At 39.2% G+C, this 21,375-nt stretch overlaps 1 protein-coding gene across 2 annotated transcripts in view; it reads left to right on the forward strand.

The window, feature by feature from the left end:
- Positions 1-21,375, forward strand: part of dome (cytokine receptor domeless) — a 438,464-nt gene that overhangs the window by 405,371 nt on the left and 11,718 nt on the right. For both annotated transcript variants that reach the window (XM_070092688.1, XM_053774864.2), the window contains 2 exons: positions 13,527-13,694; positions 18,300-18,392. In XM_070092688.1, coding sequence (XP_069948789.1) covers positions 13,527-13,694; positions 18,300-18,392 — 261 coding nt within the window. The remainder of the gene's footprint in view (positions 1-13,526; positions 13,695-18,299; positions 18,393-21,375) is intronic.

The following is a 21,375-nucleotide window of genomic DNA, read 5'->3' on the forward strand; positions in this document are numbered from 1 at the left end:
CTCCTGGGGGATTTCAACTTAAGGCACCTAAAATGGAGGAATATAGAAAATAATATTGTTGCAGTAATAACACCAGGAGGCAGCTCTGATGAAAACTCTCTCTCACACGAGCTTTTAAATCTCTGCACAAAATTCAATTTAAACCAGCAAATAATAGAGCCTACTAGACTGGAGAATACACTAGACCTCATCTTCACTAACAATGATGATCTGATAAGAAATGTCACCATATCAAAAACAATATACTCAGATCACAACATAATTGAGGTTCAGACATGTATGCGTGGAGCCCCAGACTGACATAATGAGACTAGTCACGAGGGAGCATTCACCAAATTCAACTTCAATAACAAAAACATAAAGTGGGACCAAGTAAACCAAGTCCTAACCGATATAAGCTGGGAAGATATACTAAGCAACACAGACCCCAACTTATGCCTAGAACAGATTAACTTGGTGGCACTCGATGTATGCACAAGGCTTATTCCTCTAAGAAAAAGGAGGAGTAGATGTAAAATAGAAAGAGACAGGCGCTCCCTTTACAGGCGACGGAAAAGAATAACAGAGCGGCTAAAAGAGGTCAATATATCTGAAATGCGTAGGGAGACACTGGTCAGAGAAATAGCAAGCATCGAACTCAAGCTAAAGGAATCTTATAGGAGTCAGGAATCGCGGGAAGAACTAAAAGCCATAAATGAAATCTAAAGAAACCCAAAGTATTTCTTCTCCTATGCCAAATCAAAGTCGAGAACAACATCCAGTATAGGGCCCCTACTTAAACAAGATGGGTCCTACACAGATGACAGCAAGGAAATGAGTGAGCTACTCAAGTCCTAATATGACTCAGTTTTTAGCAAACTGCTAACCAGACTGAGAGTCGAAGATCAAAATGAATTTTTTATGAGAGAGCCACAAAATTTGGTTAACACAAGCCTATCCGATGTTATCCTGACCCCAAATGACTTCGAACAGGTGATAAATGACATGTCCATGCACTCTGCCCCAGGGCCAGACTCATGGAACTCCATGTTCATCAAGAACTGCAAGAAGCCCCTATCACGAGCCTTTTCCATCCTATGGAGAGGGAGCATGGACACGAGGGTCGTCCCACAGTTACTAAAAACAACAGACATAGCCCCACTCCACAAAGGGGGCAGTAAAGCAACAGCAAAGAACTAAAGACCGATAGCACTAACATCCCATATCATAAAAATCTTTGAAAGGGTCCTAAGAAGCAAGATCACCACCCATCTAGAAACCCATCAGTTACACAACCCAGGGCAACATGGGTTTAGAACAGGTCGCTCCTGTCTGTCTCAACTATTGGATCACTACGACAAGGTCCTAAATGCACTAGAAGATAAAAAGAATGCAGATGTAATATATACAGACTTTGCAAAAGCCTTCGACAAGTGTGACCATGGCGTAATAGCGCACAAAATGCGTGCTAAAGGAATAACAGGAAAAGTCGGTCGATGGATCTATAATTTCCTCACTAACAGAACACAGAGAGTAGTCGTCAACAGAGTAAAGTCCGAGGCAGCTACGGTGAAAAGCTCTGTTCCACAAGGCACAGTACTCGCTCCCATCTTGTTCCTCATCCTCATATCCGATATAGACACGGATGTCAGCCACAGCACCGTGTCTTCCTTTGCAGATGACACCCGAATCTGCATGACAGTGTCTTCCATTGCAGACACTGCAAGGCTCCAGGCGGACATCAACCGAATCTTTCAGTGGGCTGCAGAAAACAATATGAAGTTCAACTATGAGAAATTTCAATTACTCAGATAAGGTAAACACGAGGAAATTAAATCTTCATCAGAGTACAAAACAAATTCTGGCCACAAAATAGAGCGAAACACCAACGTCAAAGACCTGGGAGTGATCATGTCGGAGGATCTCACCTTCAAGGACCATAACATTGTATCAATCGCATCTGCTAGAAAAATGACAGGATGGATAATGAGAACCTTCAAAACTAGGGAGGCCAAGCCCATGATGACACTCTTCAGGTCACTTGTTCTATCTAGGCTGGAATATTGCTGCACACTAACAGCACCTTTCAAGGCAGGTGAAATTGCTGTCCTAGAAAATGTACAGAGAACCTTCACGACGCGCATAACAGAGATAAAACACCTCAATTACTGGGAGCGCTTGAGGTTCCTGAACCTGTATTCCCTGGAACGCAGGCGGGAGAGATACATGATTATATACACCTGGAAAATCCTAGAGGGACTAGTACCGAACTTGCACACGAAAATCACTCACTACGAAAGCAAAAGACTTGGCAGATGATGCAACATCCCCCCAATGAAAAGCAGGGGTGTCACTAGCACGTTAAGAGACCATACAATAAGTGTCAGGGGCCCAAGACTGTTCAACTGCCTCCCAGCATACATAAGGGGGATTACCAACAGACCCCTGGCAGTCTTCAAGCTGGCACTGGACAAGCACCTAAAGTCGGTTCCTGACCAGCCGGGCTGTGGCTTGTACGTTGGTTTGCGTGCAGCCAGCAGCAACAGCCTGGTTGATCAGGCTCTGATCCACCAGGAGGCCTGGTCACAGACCAGGCCGCGGGGGCATTGACCCCCGGAACTCCAGGTAAACTCCAGGTAAACAGACTCCTAAGTGCACCACTCACCCTTTTCCCCTCATCAATTCTATGATTCACCTCATCCTTCATAGACCCATCCGCTGACATGTCCACTCCCAAATATCTGAATACATTCACCTCCTCCATACTCTCTCCCTCCAATCTGATATCCAATCTTTCATCACCTAATATTTTTGTTATCCTCATAACCTTACTCCTTCCTGTATTCACTTTTAATTTTCTTCATTTGCACACCCTACCAAATTCATCCACCAATCTCTGCAACTTTTCTTCATAATCTCCCAAGAGCACAGTGTCATCAGCAAAGAGCAACTGTGACAGCTCCCACTTTATGTGTGATTCTTTATCTTTTAACTCCACGCCTCTTGTCAAGACCCTCGCATTTACTTCTCTTACAACCCCATCTATAAATATATTAAACAACCACGGTGACATCACACATCCTTGTCTAAGGCCTACTTTTACTGGGAAATAATTTCCCTCTTTCCTATGTACTCTAACTTGAGCCTCACTATCCTCGTAAAAACTCTTCGCTGCTTTCAGTAACCTACCTCCTACACCATACACCTGCAACATCTGCCACATTGCCCCCCTATCCACCCTGTCATACGCCTTTTCCAAATCCATAAATGCCACAAAGACCTCTTCAGCCTTATCTGAATACTGTTCACTTATATGTTTCACTGTAAACACCTGGTCCACACACCCCCTACCTTTCCTAAAGCCTCCTTGTTCATCTGCTATCCTATTCTCCGTCTTACTTTTAATTCTTTCAATAATAACTCTACCATACACTTTACCAGGTATACTCAACAGACTTATCCCCCTATAATTTTTGCACTCTCTTTTGTCCCCTTTGCCTTTATACAAAGGAACTATGCATGCTCTCTGCCAATCCCTAGGTACCTTACCCTCTTCCATACATTTATTAAATAATTGCACCAACCACTCCAAAACTATATCCCCACCTGCTTTTAACATTTCTATCTTTATCCCATCAATCCTGGCTGCCTTACCCCCTTTCATTTTACCTACTGCCTCACGAACTTCCCCCACACTCACAACTGGCTCTTCCTCACTCCTACAAGATGTTATTCCTCCTTGCCCTTTACACGAAATCACAGCTTCCCTATCTTCGTCAACATTTAACAATTCCTCAAAATATTCCCTCCATCTTCCCAATACCTCTAACTCTCCATTTAATAACTCTCCTCTCCTATTTTTAACTGACAAATCCATTTGTTCTCTAGGCTTCCTTAACTTGTTAATCTCACTCCAAAACTTTTTCTTATTTTCAACAAAATTCTAGCGGCTTCAAATCAAGCAGGAGAAAGCTGGTAGGCCCACATGTAAGAGAATGGGTCTGTGTGGTCAGTGTGCACCATACAAAAAAAATCCTGGAGCACGCAGTGCATAATGAGAAAAAAAAAACTCCTACCGTTTTTTTTTTTAATTAAAATGTCGACTTTGTGGTCTATTTTCGTATAGTATTTATGGTTGTATTCTCGTTTTCTTGGTCTCATTTGATAGAATGGAAAACATATTATAGAAATAGAGGTGATTTTGATTGATTTTACTATAAAAAGAACCTAGAAATTGAGCTCAAATTATGGGAAATGTTTGATTTTCGCCAATGTTCAAAAGTAAACAAATGACGCCATTGTCCAATAAATGTCCAACTAGCCATTCTAATATGCAGTCATGAATGGGTTGATGTTATTTATACAATTATTACAGTATTGCAGTAGTCTGCATAATAGTAAGTCTTCTATTTTTTGTTTGAATAAAAATTCAAAATAGAAAGCAAGAGTTATATCAGAGGGGCCTGGAGACATGACTGATGAGCAAAGAAAATTTTATTTTAGAGCCAGGAATGTCTGCATTGTTCATTCTGGACCTTATTTTGAAATTGTCATATTTTTTACTTTTCGTGAAATTGGCCAAATTGCAAATTTCTGACCACATTATTAGGTAGTTGAAATCGGTAAATGGGCAGTTTCTTGTACTCAGTCGATAGAAAAAAATGGAGTTCTAAAGAAATAGCTATGAGTTTGGGCAACTGGAACAATGGAATTAGCTGAAAATAGGGCTCAAAATGGGCGAAATCGCCGATTTGTAAACAGCGCCGAGGTCGCTAACTTCGCGAGAGCATAATTCCGTCAGTTTTCCATCAAATTTCGTTTTTTTTGGTGCCATTACAATCGGGAAAAGATTCTCTTATCATTTCATAAGAAAAAATAATTTTTTTTTTTTTTTAATTTTGCGACACCAGGAGACACCTCAGGATTGGGGGTTGCGACAGTCAAAGGGTTAAAAGAAGGGAAGTAACCCCAGAAAAGGACTTGCTACCTCAAGTCCTAATGGAAGGGGATTCCCCTTCTAAACAATAACTTCCACATTCTCCCCTCCTCCCATCCCATCAATCATCACCAGATCTTCAATAAAGGTAAGTGTCATGTACAGTGGACCCCCGGTTAACGATACTTTTTCACTCCAGAAGTATGTTCAGGTGCCAGTACTGACCGAATTTGTTCCCATAAGGAATATTGTGAAGTAGATTAGTCCATTTCAGACCCCCAAACATACACGTACAAACGCACTTACATAAATACACTTACATAATTGGTCGCATTCGGAGGTGATCGTTATGCGGGGGTCCACTGTATTCTATTCTTAGTAGAGTAGTAATTGTGCATGTCTTCTTCAGTTTGTGTGTATTAAAATTAATATTTCATGTGGTAAAAAAATATTTTTTTTCATACTTTGGGGTGTCAGGAACGGATTAATTTGATTTCCATTATTTCTTATGGGGAAAGTTAATTCGGCTAATAATAATTTCGGCTTACGATGAGCTCTCGGGAACAGATTAATATTGTAAGGCGGGGGTCCACTGTATTTATAAATAAGAAATATTGTATACTCCACCCACCACCTTCACTACTACACCCACCACCATCTCTACTACACCCACCACCATCACTACTCCATCCACCACCATCACTACTTTGTCCATCACCATCACTACATCCACCACCATCACTACTCCACCCACCACTATCACTACTCCACCCACCACTATCACTATGCCACCCACCAATATCACTACTCCATCCACCACTATCACTACTCCACCGACCACCATGACTACTCCGCCCACCGATATCAGTACTCCACTGACCACCATGACTACTCCGCCCACCACTATCAGTATTCCACCCACCTTAATTAATGTTTCTGGAAGAACTCTGAGTGTTGAAATGGAGATTACCTCTTCCCCAGATTTAAACAAGAACCAAACAAGGGACGAGGTGCCTCACCACAATCTGGGATTAGTGTGGGAGTATTATCCTTCCAGTTATGTCTTGGAAGAGCATGTGGAATAGGACGAAGTACCTGATATTTCTCTGGGTACAGAGTTGGATTTGACTTCAGATACGCTGCCAGTTAGTGGCAACGTATCTGAAGGCTCGCTTGTAACTCGGATTTTGGCTTGCAACTCAAAGCAAAAAATTGACCGAGTGATGGCTCATAACTTGGAAAACTTGTCAGTTGGGGCACTTGTAAGTCAAGGTACCACTGTAATTCGGACATCCCTCACACACATTATTCTGAGAGAGATAAATCATCATATGACTGTGATAGTTCTTCTTTCAACAAACTGCCCGTATCCCACCAAAGCAGGGTGGCTCAAAAAAGAAAAACGAAAGTTTGTCTTTTTAAATTTAGTAATTTATACAGGAGAAGGGGTTACTAGCCCCTTGCTCCCGGCATTTTAGTCGCCTCTTATGACATGCTTGGCTTATGGAGGAAGACTTCTGTTCCATTTCCCCATAGAGATAAGAGGAATTAAACAAGAACAAGAACTGGTAAGAAAATCCAGTGGGGTGTTGTGTACATATGCTTGTATGTGTATGTATAGTGTGATCTAAGTGTAAGTAGAAGTAGCAAGACGTACCTGAAACCTTCCATGTTTATGAGACAGAAAAAAGGCACCAGCAGTCCTACCATCATGTAAAACAACTACAAGCTTCCGTTTTACACTCATTTGGCAGGATGGTAGTATTTCCCTGGGTGGTTTCTGTCTACCAGCCTACTACCTAGAGTCTGTGATAGTTGTTTACCAAAAATGTATTATCTGTACATGTGTTATGAATTAGGTAAAATAAAAATACAGTAGTGAGAATACTTCCTGTGAAGCCCATAGCATAATGTTCACAGTGTTGTGAACAGTTTCGCTTAAAATCCTAAAACTGAAGTGGAGAGAAACTATTTATTTTTTTTATTAACACATCGGCCGTTTCTCACCAAGGCAGGGTGTCCCCAAAAAGAAAAACTTTCATCATTCACTCCATCACTGTCTTGCCAGAGGCATGCTTAGACTACAGTTATAAAGCTGCAACATTAACACTCCTCCTTCAAAGTACTGGCACCATACTTCCCATCTCCAGGACTCAAGTCCAGCCTGCTGGTTTCCCAGAATCCCTCCATAAATCTTGCCTTTCTTACTCTCCAACAGCACGTCAGGTTCTAAAAACCATTTGTCTCCATTCACTCCTATTTAACACACGCGCGCTTGCTGGAAGTCCAAGCCCCTCGCACACAAAACCTCTTTAACCCTCCCCTCCCTCCAACCTTTCCTAGGCTTACCCCTACCTTGCCTTCCCTCCACTACAGATTTATATATTCTCGAAGTCATTCTATTTTGTTCCATCCTCTCTACATATTCAAACCATCTCAATAACCCCCCTTCAGCCCTTTGGATAATAGTTTTGGTAATCCCACATCTCCTAATCTCCAAACTATAGATTCTCTGCATCATATTCACTCCACACATTGCCTTCAGACATGACATCTCCACTGCCTCCAGCCTTCTCCTTGTTGCAACATTCACAACCCATGCCTCACACCCATATAAGAGTGTTGGTATAACTATACTCTCATACATTCCTCTCTTTGTTTTCATGGATAAAGTTCTTTGTCTCCACAGACTCCTCAGTGCACCACCTGCCTTTTTCCCCTTGTCAATTCTATGATTCACCTTATCCTTCATGGACCCATCTGCTGACACATCCACTCCCAAATATCTGAACACATTCACCTCCTCCATACTCTCCCTCCACTCTGATCTTCAATCTTTCATTACCTAATTTTTTAGTTATCCTCTTCACCTTACTCTTTCCTATATTCACTTTTAATTTCCTTCTTTTACATACCCTACCAAACTCATCAACCAACCTCTGCAACTTCTCTTGAGAATCTCCCAAAAGCACAGTGTCATCAGCAAAGTTCAACTGTAACAACTCCCACTTTGTGTTAGATTCTTTATCTTTTAACCCCACACCTCTTGCCAACACTCAAGCATTCACCTGTCTTACAACTCCATCTATAAATATATTAAACAACCATGGTGACATCATACATCCCTATTTAACCCTTTCAGGGTTTTTGACGTGCTAGTATGCCTAAATTCTAGCGCCCTCAAATCTAGTGAGAGAAAGCTGGTAGGCCTACATATGAAAGAATGGGTCTATGTGGTCAGTGTGCGCAGTATAAAAAAAAATCCTGCAGCACACAGTGCGTAATGAGAAAAAAAAACTTTGACCGTGTTTTTGGATTAAAACAGCGACTTTGCACTGCATTTTCATATGGTATTTATGGTTGTATTCTAGTTTTCCTGGTCTCATTTTATAGAATGGAAGACATATTACAGAAATTGAGATGATTTTGACTGGTTTTACAATGAAAAGTACCTTGAAATTGAGCTCAAAGTAGGAGAAATGTTCAATTTTTAAAAAAGTTCAAAAGTAAACAAATCATGCCAAGCGTCCAATACACATGAACTGGTGAGTCTGATATTCTTTCACAAGTGTGCTGATATTATTTATACCATATCTACACTAATGCATTAGTCTGCATAACAGTAAATCTTCTATTTTTTGCAAGAATAAGAATTCGAAGTGGAAAGCCAAAGAAATATAAGAGGGGCCTGGGGATGTGACTAACGAACAGAGAACTTATTTTAGTGCCAGGAATGTCTTTCTTGTTTATTCTGGACCCTATTCGGAAATTGGCATCTTTTGAAGTTTGTGTGAAATTGGCAAAATTGCTAAATTCTGACCACCTTATTGGATAGTTGAAATCGGTAAATGGGTGGTTTCTTGTACTCATTCGATAGAAAAAATGGAGTTCTAGCGAAATAGTTATGATTTTTGTCAACTAGTACACTGGAATTGGCCGAAAATAGAGCTCAAAGTGAGAAAAATTGCCGATGCGTAAACATCATCAAGACCGCTAACTTCGCAAGAGCATAATTCCGTAAGTTTTCCATCAAATTTCATACTTTTGGTGTCATTATGATATGGAATTTTTTTTTTTTTTTTCGACCCTGAGAACAAGTCTCGGAGAGGGCCTGGCAACCCTGAAAGGGTTAAGGCCTACTTTTACTGGGAAATAATCTCCCTCTCGCCTACATACTCTAACCTGAGCCTCACCGCTTTCAATAACCTTCCTCCTATTCCATGCATTTGTAGCATCTGCCACATTGCCCCCACCCCTAATCCACCCTATCATATGCTTTTCCATATCCATAAATGCCACAAAAACCTCTTTACCCTCATCTAAATACTGTTCACCTATATGTTTCACTGCAAACGCTTGGTCTACACACACACTACCTTTCCTAAAGCCTCCTTGTTCATCTGCTATCCTGCTCTCTGTCTTATAATTCTTTCAATAACAACTCTACCATACACTTTACCAGGTATACTGAACAGACATATTCCCCTATAATTTTTACACTCTAGGTAGTAGGTTGGTAAACAGCAACTGCCCAGGGAGGTACTACTGTCCTGCCAAGTGAGTGTACAACGAAAGCCTGTAATTGTTTTACATGATGGTAGGATTGCTGGTGTCTTTTGTCTGTCTCATAAACATGCAAGATTTCAGGTATGTCATGCTACTTCTACTTGGACTTAGGTCACTCTACACATACATGTACAAGCATATGTATACACACACCCCTCTGGGTTTTCTTCTATTTTCTTTCTAGTTCTTGTTCTTGTTTATTTCCTCTTCATGGGGAAGTGGAACAGAATTCTTCCTCCGTAAGCCATGCGTGGTGTAATTGGCGACTAAAATGCTGGGAGCAAGGGGCTAGTAACCCCTTCTCCTGTATAAATTACTGAATTTAAAAAGAGAAACTTTCGTTTTTCTTTTTGGGCCACCCTGCCTCAGTGGGATACGACCGGTTTGTTAAAAAAAAAAAAATTGCACTCGCTTTTGTCCCCTTTGCCTTTATACAAAGGAACTGTGCATGCTCTCTGCCAGTCCCTAGGTACGTTACCCTCTTTCATTCATTTATTAAATAAAAACACTAACCACTCCAAAAGTATATCTCCACCCGCTTTTAACATTTCTGTCTTCATCCCATGAATCTCAGCTACTTCACCCCTTTTCATTCTAGCCACTGCCCCACACCCTTCCTCCACACTCACATCTGGTTCTTCCTCACTCCTAAAAGATGTTATTTCTCCATGCCCTATACACGAAATCACAGCTTCCCTATCTTCATCAACATTTAACAATACCTCAAAATATTCCCTCCATCTTCCTGATACCTCTAACTCTCCATTTAATAACTCTCCTCTCCTATTTTTAACTAACAAATCCATTCTTTCCCTAGGCTTTCTCAACTTTTTAATCTCACTCCGAAACTTTTTCTTATTTTCAACAAAATTTGTCGATAACATATCACCCACTCTCTCATTTGCTCTCTTTTTACATTGCTTCACCACTCTTTTAACCTCTCTTTTTCTCTCCATATACTCCTCCTTCTTTGCATCACTTTTATGTTGTAAAAACCTCTCATATGCTAACTTTTTCTCTTACTACTATCTTTACATCATCATTCCACCAGTCGCTCTTCTTCCCTCCCGCACCCACTTTTCTGTAACCACAAACTTCTGCTGAACACTCTTAACACTATATTCTTAAACTTACCCTATACATCTTCTACCCCATTGTCTATACTCTGACTAGCCCATCTGTCCTCCAACAGTTGTTTATACAGTTGTTTATATCTTACCCTAACTGCCTCCTCCTTTAGTTTATAAACCTTCACCTCTCTCTCTTACTTGCTGCTTCTATTTTCCTTGTATCCAATCTACCTTTTACCCTCACTGTAGCTACAACTAAAATGTGATCTGATATATCTGTGGCACCTCTATAAACATGTACATCCTGAAGTTTATAGAGGGGCCACAGATATATCAGATCATTTTAATGTTGTAGCAACAGTGAGAGTAAAAGGTAGATGGGATACGAGGAAAATGGAAGCAACAAGTAAGAGAGAAGTGAAGGATTATAAACTAAAGGAGGAGGCAGCTAGGGTAAGATATAACTAACTGTTGGAGGACAGACGGGAGAGAAACTAATATAGATTATTTCCTTGGCATCCTTTAATCATATATCATTACTGATTGAATTAACCCTTTCAGGGTCGGTCCCATATATGTACGGCTTGATAGCCAGTGTTGGTCCCGTATTTACACGCCAAAATTCTAGCACCTTTGAATCTGGGGGAAGAAAACTGGTAGGCCTACATTTGAAAGAATAGGTCTGCATAGTCGGTGTGCACAGTATAAAATAAATCCTGCAGCCCGCAGTGCATAATGAGGAAAAAAAACTCTGACCATGTTTTTGGTTTAAAACAGTGACTTTGCAGTGTATTTTCGTATGGTATTTATGGTTGTATTCTCTTTTTCTTGGCCTCATTTGATAGAATGGAAAATACCTTACAGAAATAGAGATGATTTTAATTGGTTTCATGATGAAAAGTACCTTGAAAATGAGCTCAAAATAGCGGAAATGTTCGATTTTTGCCAGTGTTCAAGAGTAAACAAATCATGCCACGCGTCCAGTACACATCAACTAGTGAGTCTAATATTTTTTCACAAGTACTCTGATATTATTTATACCATTTTTACAATAATACAGTAGTCTGCATAACAGTAAATCTTCTAATTTTTTGTGAGAATAAAAATTCAAAATGAAAAGCAAGAGTAATATAAGAGGGGCCTGGAGATGTGACTAATGAACAGAGAAAATGTTATTTAAGTACCAGGAATGTCTGTCTTGTTTATTTTGGACCCTGTTTTGAAATTGGCCAAATTGCCAATTTCTGACCACTTTATCGGGTAGTTGAAATTGGTAAATGGGTGGTTTCTTGTACTCAGTCGTTAGAACAAATGGAGTTCTAGTAAAATAGGTATGAATTTAGTCGACTGGAACAATGAAATTGGTCGAAAATAGGGCTCAAAGTGGGCGAAATCGCCGATGCGTAAATATCATTAATATTGCTAACTTTGCGAGAGTGTAATTTCCTAAGTTTTCCATAAAATTTTGTACTTTTAGTGTCATTACCATTGGGAAAAGATTCTCTATCATTTCCTAAGTTTTTTTTTTTTTTTTTTTTTTTATTTATTTTACCCTGAGAGTGAGTTAAGGATGAGGAGATTTCGACCCTCAAAGGGTTGAAAATGCAGAAAAATAAAGTTGTTTGGTTATAAAGTTAGAAGAATGATGAAGCTGTATAAATCTGTTAATTATTAACACTTAAACGGTCCAAATGTATATAAACATTCACGTGCATAGCGCCCCAAACGTATATATACGTTTTCTTTGTCATTCATTCAACATTGCCACAACAAGCCTGAATCACCTAGACATGAGAGAATGGGTGTGCGCACTCACTGTGCACCATATTAAAATAACTGGGGACGCCTGGGTACCATATGCTCTTTTTTCCTATTAAAAAAAAAAAATTCTCAAAAAATTTGGGGCACTACGCGAGTGAACGTATATATACGTTTGGAGCGTTTAGGGGTTAAAGCTTGTAAGCAATTTTTTTTTTTTTATTTAAATATTGTTTATCACATATCAAAATACAGTTTTGTGTATCAAGTTGAACTGCAAGTACTTAATAGGAGTACATTTTCTTCTCTAAAACTTTTCTACAATAATAGTATTATTTTTGTAATCTGCCTAAACAGTATTACATGCTGCGCATATACAAAGTAGTTTACTTCTTGCAGTTGCACAGCTGATTAGTCCCTAGCACAATTTTTTTTTTATTAAGCTAGCAATATCGTAGTATGAATTTAAATTTAATCTTATAAGATTAATAGTTGCAGCGGATGTTCATGCACAAATTAAAATGTATATCCGAGCTGCATTTACTTTTAAAATCTATCATAATTTTTTTATGTGCTGTTTTTCGGTAGTCATTCCTACAAATTCATGCAGGAGGAGGTTACAGTCCTAGAGTAAATAAAACCAATACAAAATTCAGTCTTCATAACATATTTCACTTCAGATTTGAGATCATTTTGTTTTTTATGAGTCCATATATCTGTAACATATCACTTAAATCTAGCTAATACCATATTGACATTCATAAAACATAATGAACACAATTAAAAGAGATTTGAGCATGAGAAAACCATCAAGGCAGAAAAATTGTAAACAATTAAAACTATTTGTTAAGTACCCCTCAGTAAAAATGGATAATTGAAGGTCATAAATAAAGAAGCCTGCAGATTTCTAGGGATGACTAGAATTTGTTAAGATGTGTGTTGCTTTTATGAAGAGTACTTGCCCTAAGCAAGAATTAGCAACATTTCTTGTTGACTTTCTGTAATTAACAAGAACTATAAATGCAAATATTTATTAAACGCTTAAATAAGGAATCTATGTATTAAATTAAGAATTAGACACTTAATAAACTTTGTCTACACAGTGCTGCATAGGAACTTAAACAAGGCATATGCTTGTTTTTCTCCAGTACATATTTCAAAGTACATAAATATAGTTCAATTTAATATCAGTAGTGAAATGTTTGTTTGTGATTTAGCTCATAAAACCGGGAAGTGAGCGCCAAGGACGTAACTTGTCGGGTGATTCTGGCACTTCTGAGGGTGACCCAGGGGACTCTTCTGGATGCTCTGTAGGAGGAGAATCTGATTCTTCATCTGGAAGTGATCGTGTTCACCAGTCTTCTGATTCAGGAACTGTTCAAGAGGTAACTGAAATCTTTTTTCTTTTTTTCTTCAAGATTAGGTTAGAATAAGTAGTAGTAGTGCAGTACATTATAATATGTATTAGTAGTGCAGTATATTTGAATAAATTGCAACCACACTTTTATTTTCCCTTTCTTATGTTCCTCTTTTTACTATTCCTCTGCCCTCCTGTTGCTGTCTTCATTTGTCTTTTCTGCTTTCCCCTCCCTCCCACTTTTTTTTTCTCTTCTCTCTTCCATGCTTCAACAAGTAGGTAAACAGATGCAGCAAAAGGAGACCTTCATTATTATGATGGTTCACCGATATGAGACTATTAAGTACATAACATGCCAAAACTAGCAATGTACATGTACATCACTGCCATCAAAAACAAGAGTTTGCCAGTCTATGCACCACCTTATGTACTCTTTTGATACCTTTGATGAGTTCCAAGAATTTTTCTTCTCCTGGATCTCAACCATGGGGCCAGGCTTGTCAAGTCTCCATTGACCACTGGCAAAAAACTCCTTGTATCTGCACAGGATTTCATTGATCATATTGAGTCTGTTCTTATATGAGGACAGATTCTATAAACAGAAGCTTGTGATGGCCAAGGGTTCACTTAGTACAATCCTGGCCAACCTCTACTTTGAGCATCTGGAGAGAGACCCATTCACCAACATTCTCTGCCACATTTTATGGTTAAGTTACGTCAGTGATATCTTGGTCGTAGTACACAGATGTTTCAACCTTCATATCTTCTGAGAACAACTCAACCAGGTGGAATCCTCTGTACAGTTCACCTTGGAAGAAGAACAGAATGCCTCCCTGCCTTGTTTCATTGTATTCCTTATCAGGGATAATGACACTTTAAGGGACAAATTCTACAGGAAGCCAGCAAATAAAGATGATGTAGTTTACTACTTCCCTCAGAATGAAGAGAGGGCTAATGATAGATTTCTTTCTACATGCCCTCAGGATCTATAGCAGTGAACATTTATTTGAAGAAGAACCAGAAGGATACATAGAACTTTTTCTGCCTTATAATTCTTGAATTTATCATCTTTCCAAAACTAAAACCTTAACATATTTTCAAATCCAAAGGAGAGTGCTACTGTTAAATAAAGACTGATTATGTCCATAGGACAGGCAAAGATTTCTATCACATCTATTCTAGTTATAGATGACAGTGGAGTAGCACACCTCTCTTCCTCTTGCATCTTCCCATTCTCTTCATCCTCTTTTCTCTCATCTTCTCATCTTTAATTCTCTCTTCTTTTCCTTTTTTCTGCATTCTTATTCCTATCTCCTCTACTTTTTGTTTCTCTTTTCTCTCTTCTCTTCAGTTCTGTCTCTTTTCTTCATCATTTGTGTTGTTGCCCTTTTCTCCTCCTCCTCTGCTTCCTCTTTGTACTCCTTCCTTGCTTCCCATCCCCCTTTTCCTTATCCCTCATGTCTGTCTGTCACTGAAAAATGTTTAGCATTTTTTAGATTATTGTCATTAATGATTACTATTAAGATGTAGTTAGAGAAGCATTTAGCACTTTAATTATATAGGATAAGACTATATTTACATCAGTAATTGATGTTTTTAAACACAACCATCTCACACCAAGGCAGGGTGACCCAAAAAGAAAGAAGCAAAGTTTTTTTTTATATTTAGTAATTTATGCAGAAGGGGTTACTAGCCCCTTGCTCCCAGCATTTTAGTTACCTCTTATTCCATGTTCAACATAGAGATGATGCAGTGGTTGTCTGAATCTATTCATCCACCTTATTATAAATTCATTTCACATTGTGCTCCTACTGCCTTGATCTGGACACATCAGTGCACTCCATATGTACCCACTCAGGAGGCACCTTGTTTTTGGGGACTGAGTGGCAAATATTGATTGGGTCAATACCATTTATGTGACATGTTAATTTTGAGGTTTTGAGTGCCCTGATAAGGTATTCCTGATTATTCAGTGTTGAAATGTTATGTGGACGTATACCATGACCCAAGGTATAGCCAATAAATGCGGATTTTTTTAAATTTACAACCACAGAAGCAACTCGCGTGGATTCACTTGACTGAAAGCTCCTGAAACTTGAATTCTACTTCCCTCCCAGAAAAGTACCAAACTCATTTCCATCATGTTATATCTGAATTTGCGAGGCCTCATTAGGATAGATTTTTTAAAACACATTGGCTGTTTCCCACCAAGGCAGGGTGACCCAAAACAGAAAGAAACACTTTCATCATTATTCACACATAATCATTATCTTTGCAGAGGCACTCAGATATGACATTTCAGATGTCACTCAAACAGCAAATATCCCAAACCCCTCCTTTAAAGTGCAGGCATTATACTTCCCACCTCCAGGACTCTTAAATCCTTCTAACCAGTTTCTCTGAATCCCTTCACAAAATATTACCCTGCTTACACTCCAGCAGCTCATTAAGTCCCAAAAATCATTCATCTCCATTCACTCCCATCTAACATGCTCTCACATGCCTTCTGTATATCCAAGCCCCTTGCACAAAAAACTTCTTTTATCTCCTCCCTCCATCTTTTCATAGGAAGACCCCTACCCTTCCTCTCCTCCACTACAGATTTATGCACCCTCCAAGCCATCATATTTTTCTCCATCCTCTCTAAATGACCAAACCATCTTAACAACCCCTCCTCGGCCATCTGAATAATATAATGGGGGGAAAACCTAGGTAATTTTTCTAGTCAGGACATTGCCTTTATGTAAGGTGAGCTTAGGGAAGTTTACATGTCCATGCCTTTTTAAAAAAACTATAACCTGTAACCTTTAATTTTAACAGTGTTGTTATTCTGTGTTTATTATGGAAATAGGACAGTACATGTATATGATCTATAAAGTAGTGATTACCAGTGAATGTCAGTGCAATTAAATTTGTATAGTTATTCAGACATAGTTTCAAGCTCTCTGAATACCTTGGTGTTATTAATACACCAGGGGATCTACAATCCTTTTATTAATTAGTTATAAATCTATTGGTGATGTGGGGATTTATCCAGATCAGGGCAGTGAAGGATATAGTCGAGTGTGGACCAACTACAGGTAAGTCTCTTCCGAACAGGGTATAATTAATTCACATTCTTTGTTTAGTTCGTCATAGTCCTCTTCCCTCCATTTTTTTTTTTTTCAACAAGTCGGCCGTCTCCCACCGAGGCAGGGTGACCCAAAAAAGAAAGAAAATCCCCAAAAAGAAAATACTTTCATCATCATTCAACACTTTCACCACACTCACACATTATCACTGTTTTTGCAGAGGCGCTCAGAATACAACAGTTTAGAAGCATATACGTATAAAGATGCACAACATATCCCTCCAAACTGCCAATATCCCAAACCCCTCCTTTAAAGTGCAGGCATTGTACTTCCCATTTCCAGGACTCAAGTCCGACTATATGAAAATAACCGGTTTCCCTGAATCCCTTCACTAAATATTACCCTGCTCACACTCCAACAGATCGTCAGGTCCCACGTATCATTCGTCTCCATTCACTCCTATCTAACACGCTCATGCACGCTTGCTGGAAGTCCAAGCCCCTTGCCCACAAAACCTCCTTTACCCCCTCTTTCCAACCCTTTCGAGGACGACCCCTACCCCTCCTTCCTTCCCCTGTAGATTTATATGCTTTCCATGTCATTCTACTTTGATCCATTCTCTCTAAATGACCAAACCACCTCAACAACCCCTCTTCTGCCCTCTGACTAATGCTTTTATTAACTCCACACCTTCTCCTAATTTCCACACTCCGAATTTTCTGCATAATATTTACACCACACATTGCCCTTAGACAGGACATCTCCACTACCTCCAACCGTCTCCTCGCTGGTGCATTTACCATCCAAGCTTCACATCCATATAAGAGTGTTGGTACTACTATACTTTCATACATTCCCTTCTTTGCCTCCATTTTTACCTTTCCTTATTCCCTAACTATTCTTCTAAGTCTTTGGAGTTATATATTAAAAACAGAAGATTATGAAGACAATATTATAATTTTTCAGTTATGTTTAAATTTGTTTAACATTATGCACATTAAATCCACTTTACTACTACAGCCTCTCCTCACTTAACAATGGAGTTCTGTTCCTGAGACCATGTCAGTAAATGAATTCATTGCCAAGCAAGGAGCATACTATAATGGTAGTGGGTTTGTGTCAACCATCTTTGATATTATTTTAATGTCACCTTTGCACCATTTATAACATTTTTAGTACATTTTTAAATTTTTATAGAGTAGTGTACTGCATATTGTAATAAACAAAATAGAGGAAATTGGCTCTAATGTACATTATTTAGGCATGCATATTGGTCCTAGAGGCCGTCGTAAGTCCAAATTGTCGGTTAACAAGTACATTGCTAAGTTTTTTTTTTTTTTTTTTTTGCCATATTTGTTGGCAAATTGTACCATCAAACATGTACTTTTTTCATTATCAAAAAGTAGCTCATATATAGGTCTGTTAGTTATTTCTTTTTTTACTACATCAGTGATTTCTCACCAAGTTAGAATGACCTGAGAATGTATTCTTTATTTATAATGGTTATTATCTCTCTTATATTATGCACTCTGCTATGTTAATAAAAGACTCCTGATTTTAAGGAACCTGGGTTCTCATCTGAAAACAAGTGGTCAGGATCGGTGAGGCTGAGAACACCAGCTCCACCGTATGTTCGCCAGGGACTTCCTGAAAAAGTAGGTATTTTTGTATACAGAAGTAGACTATTAAACCACATCTATGCCCAGTATGCCATTACCTACTCCTATGCACAAGCCTTCTCATACTATTCCTAGGCCATCCATCATCATCTGATGCTTTACTTCCATTTCCCAGTGCACTTTTCCTGGAAGTTTTGGAACCCTTCACAATCCTCTCTTATCTGGCTTTTATTTTTTTATTTTTTCCTCATATATTTTCTTCTAATCTGTGTCCCCACTTCCACTAAGTAATCAAAGCTTTATACTGCAAGATTACTCGCCTGTAATATTTCTCACTCTTATTATTCCTATATCTAAATTGAGAGAAAACCAGATCATCTCCTTTTGTTAGTCTTGATATATTAGACACCTGTACAGCACTTGGGTAGCTTTATTGTGGAAATGTTTTCCCACTGTGTGGCAGAACATTTCCATAATAAAGGTGCCTAAGTGTTGCACATACTGTCTGATTTATCAATTTGTCAGTTCTCTGAACCATTTATCTACATTCCTGTCAGACACAGCAATATTTTGGGATCTTAATGCAGGAAATTCTATGCTTGCCTAATCTATAGGCGTCACCTACTTCCACCTCTGGATTTGTCCAAGGTGACACTGCCTACGACTGCTTCACCACACCTGTCTGCAGTATATAAGCCCCTTCTTCATACTTATGCTGTATTCTTATCAAAATTGATGGACTAATTACATCATTTCCAAGTTGAGGGACTGATTACCTCAAACTCCTCCTGATCTTCACCATTCTTCTTTGTATTGGACTGATGAAGCCACTGTGTAGTGAAACATTTTCATGCATAAACATGCTGCTCATAAAGTTTATTGATACCACTCAAACCAGTTTTACTGTCCCTGTTTTCATTACCGAGTTTCATTTTTCTTTTAACCCTTGAACTGTCCAATCGTATATCTACGTTCACTCACGTGGCACTCCGAATATTTTGAAAAAAAAAAAAAAAAAATTTTTTTAATTGAAGAGCACATTTTTCTACATGTTATAGGATAAAAAAAAAAATTAGGGTCAGTACTTACCGAGGTATAAGACTCTGTGAAGTTGGATCTGGATGCTCACTGGATGGCAACATCGACTCCTGCCGCTTGCAGACGTGTTGCCGATATACCTTTTATTCATGTTTTGATTTTAATTTATGTATTTTTTATGTTTTGATGATTACAATTTATAATAATTCTTTTGATTTCATAGCCAATCTTTGTTCTGACACTAATATTAGGTACTGAAATAGTGCTCAAATAGTTGCAATCACATTGACAGGTGAACATTTACACCTGCCTGGGTTATTTACTATTTTCTAGAAATATATACAAAGTATTTATAGGTCCCAGCAATGTTTAAGATGCCCTGGTATATACCTTGAAGCATGGTGTTATGAAAGGCATCCCTGTACTGTTGACAGCCCAGTGACATTTGATAAATGTGAATTGCTCCAGTTAACCCTCAGCTGTATTTGTTATCACTGTTACACACAAACATGTCTTGTCTCTCTATCTGTCTGCCTGTCTTTCTATCTGTCTCTGTTTATCTGTCTGCCTGTCTGTCTCTGCATATCTGTCTTTCTGTCTGCCTGGAGTATACTTATATCAAACTCCTTGAAGAATGGTGTTATTACAACTGTTGACAGCTCAGTGACATTTGATAAATGGGCACTTGGGGAACCCTGGCTTCATTTGTTTTCACTGATACGCACAAACGTGTCCATCTGTCTATTTGTCCGTCTGTCTATCTTTGCCTGGAATTTTTGGGTTATCCTAGGTAATTTACACTATGTATAACTGTACTTATGTGTGCATGTGAGAGAGAGACAGAGAGACAGCTAAAGCTACCCAGCCGACCAGTCGGCCAGCCTGCTGAATACATAAGAACATAAGAAAGAAGGAACACTGCAGCAGGCCTACTGGCCCATCCTATTCCCCCCCCCCACCGTCTTACACCAATGACCCACCTAGTCAGGTCACATCCACTGAAGGAAGGAGCACGACATCAGACCTAGTAGCACAAGCTAATCAGGTTCAGCTCACACCCCCCACACTCACTCATGTATTTAGCTAACCCTTGCTGTATTTATCACAGTTACACACAAACATGTCTGTCTGTCTCTATCTGCCTGTCTGTCTGTGCTTACCTGTCTTTCTGTCTGCCTGAAGGGCAAGTATATGGCTCCTTGAAGAATGGTGTTATGGCAACTGTTGACAGCTCAGTGACATTTGATAAATGGGCTCTCGGGGAACCCTGGCGCTTTTGTTTTCACTGATACACACAAACATGTTTCTCTCTCTGTCTATCTATCTATCTGTCTGTCTATCTTTGCCTGGAATTTTTGGGTTATCCTAGGTAATTTACACTATAATAACTGTAATTATGTGTACATGTGAGACAGAGATATAGATAGACAGAGATATAGATAGACAGAGATATAGATAGACAGAGATATAGATAGACAGAGATATAGATAGACAGAGATATAGATAGACAGAGATATAGATAGACAGAGATATAGATAGACAGAGATATAGATAGACAGAGATATAGATAGACAGAGATACAGATAGACAGAGATACAGATAGACAGAGATATAGACAAATAGAGATATAGACAGAGACAGCCAAAGCAAGCCAGTCAGCCAGCCTGCCGGACAGCCTGCTGAATACATAAGAAAGAAGGGACACTGCAGCAGGCCTACTGGCCCATGCAAGGCAGGCCCATGATCCTCCCCTGGCTTAGACCAATGACCAACCTAGTCAGGTCATATCCATTGAAGGAAGGAGCATGACATCAGACCTAGTAGCACAAGCTAGTCAGGTCCAACTCACACCCACCCACACTCACTTGTGTATTTATCTCACCTATTTTTGCTTTCCTCTTAAAATGAGAGTGTTAATGCGACATGGCATCAGTGAATCCCCTGTTTTTGCCTCGCTATTTGCTCTAGCTGGCGCTCAGTT

This window comes from Cherax quadricarinatus, chromosome 40 (genome assembly GCF_038502225.1).
Source record: "Cherax quadricarinatus isolate ZL_2023a chromosome 40, ASM3850222v1, whole genome shotgun sequence".
Taxonomy (NCBI): Eukaryota; Metazoa; Arthropoda; class Malacostraca; order Decapoda; family Parastacidae; genus Cherax; species Cherax quadricarinatus.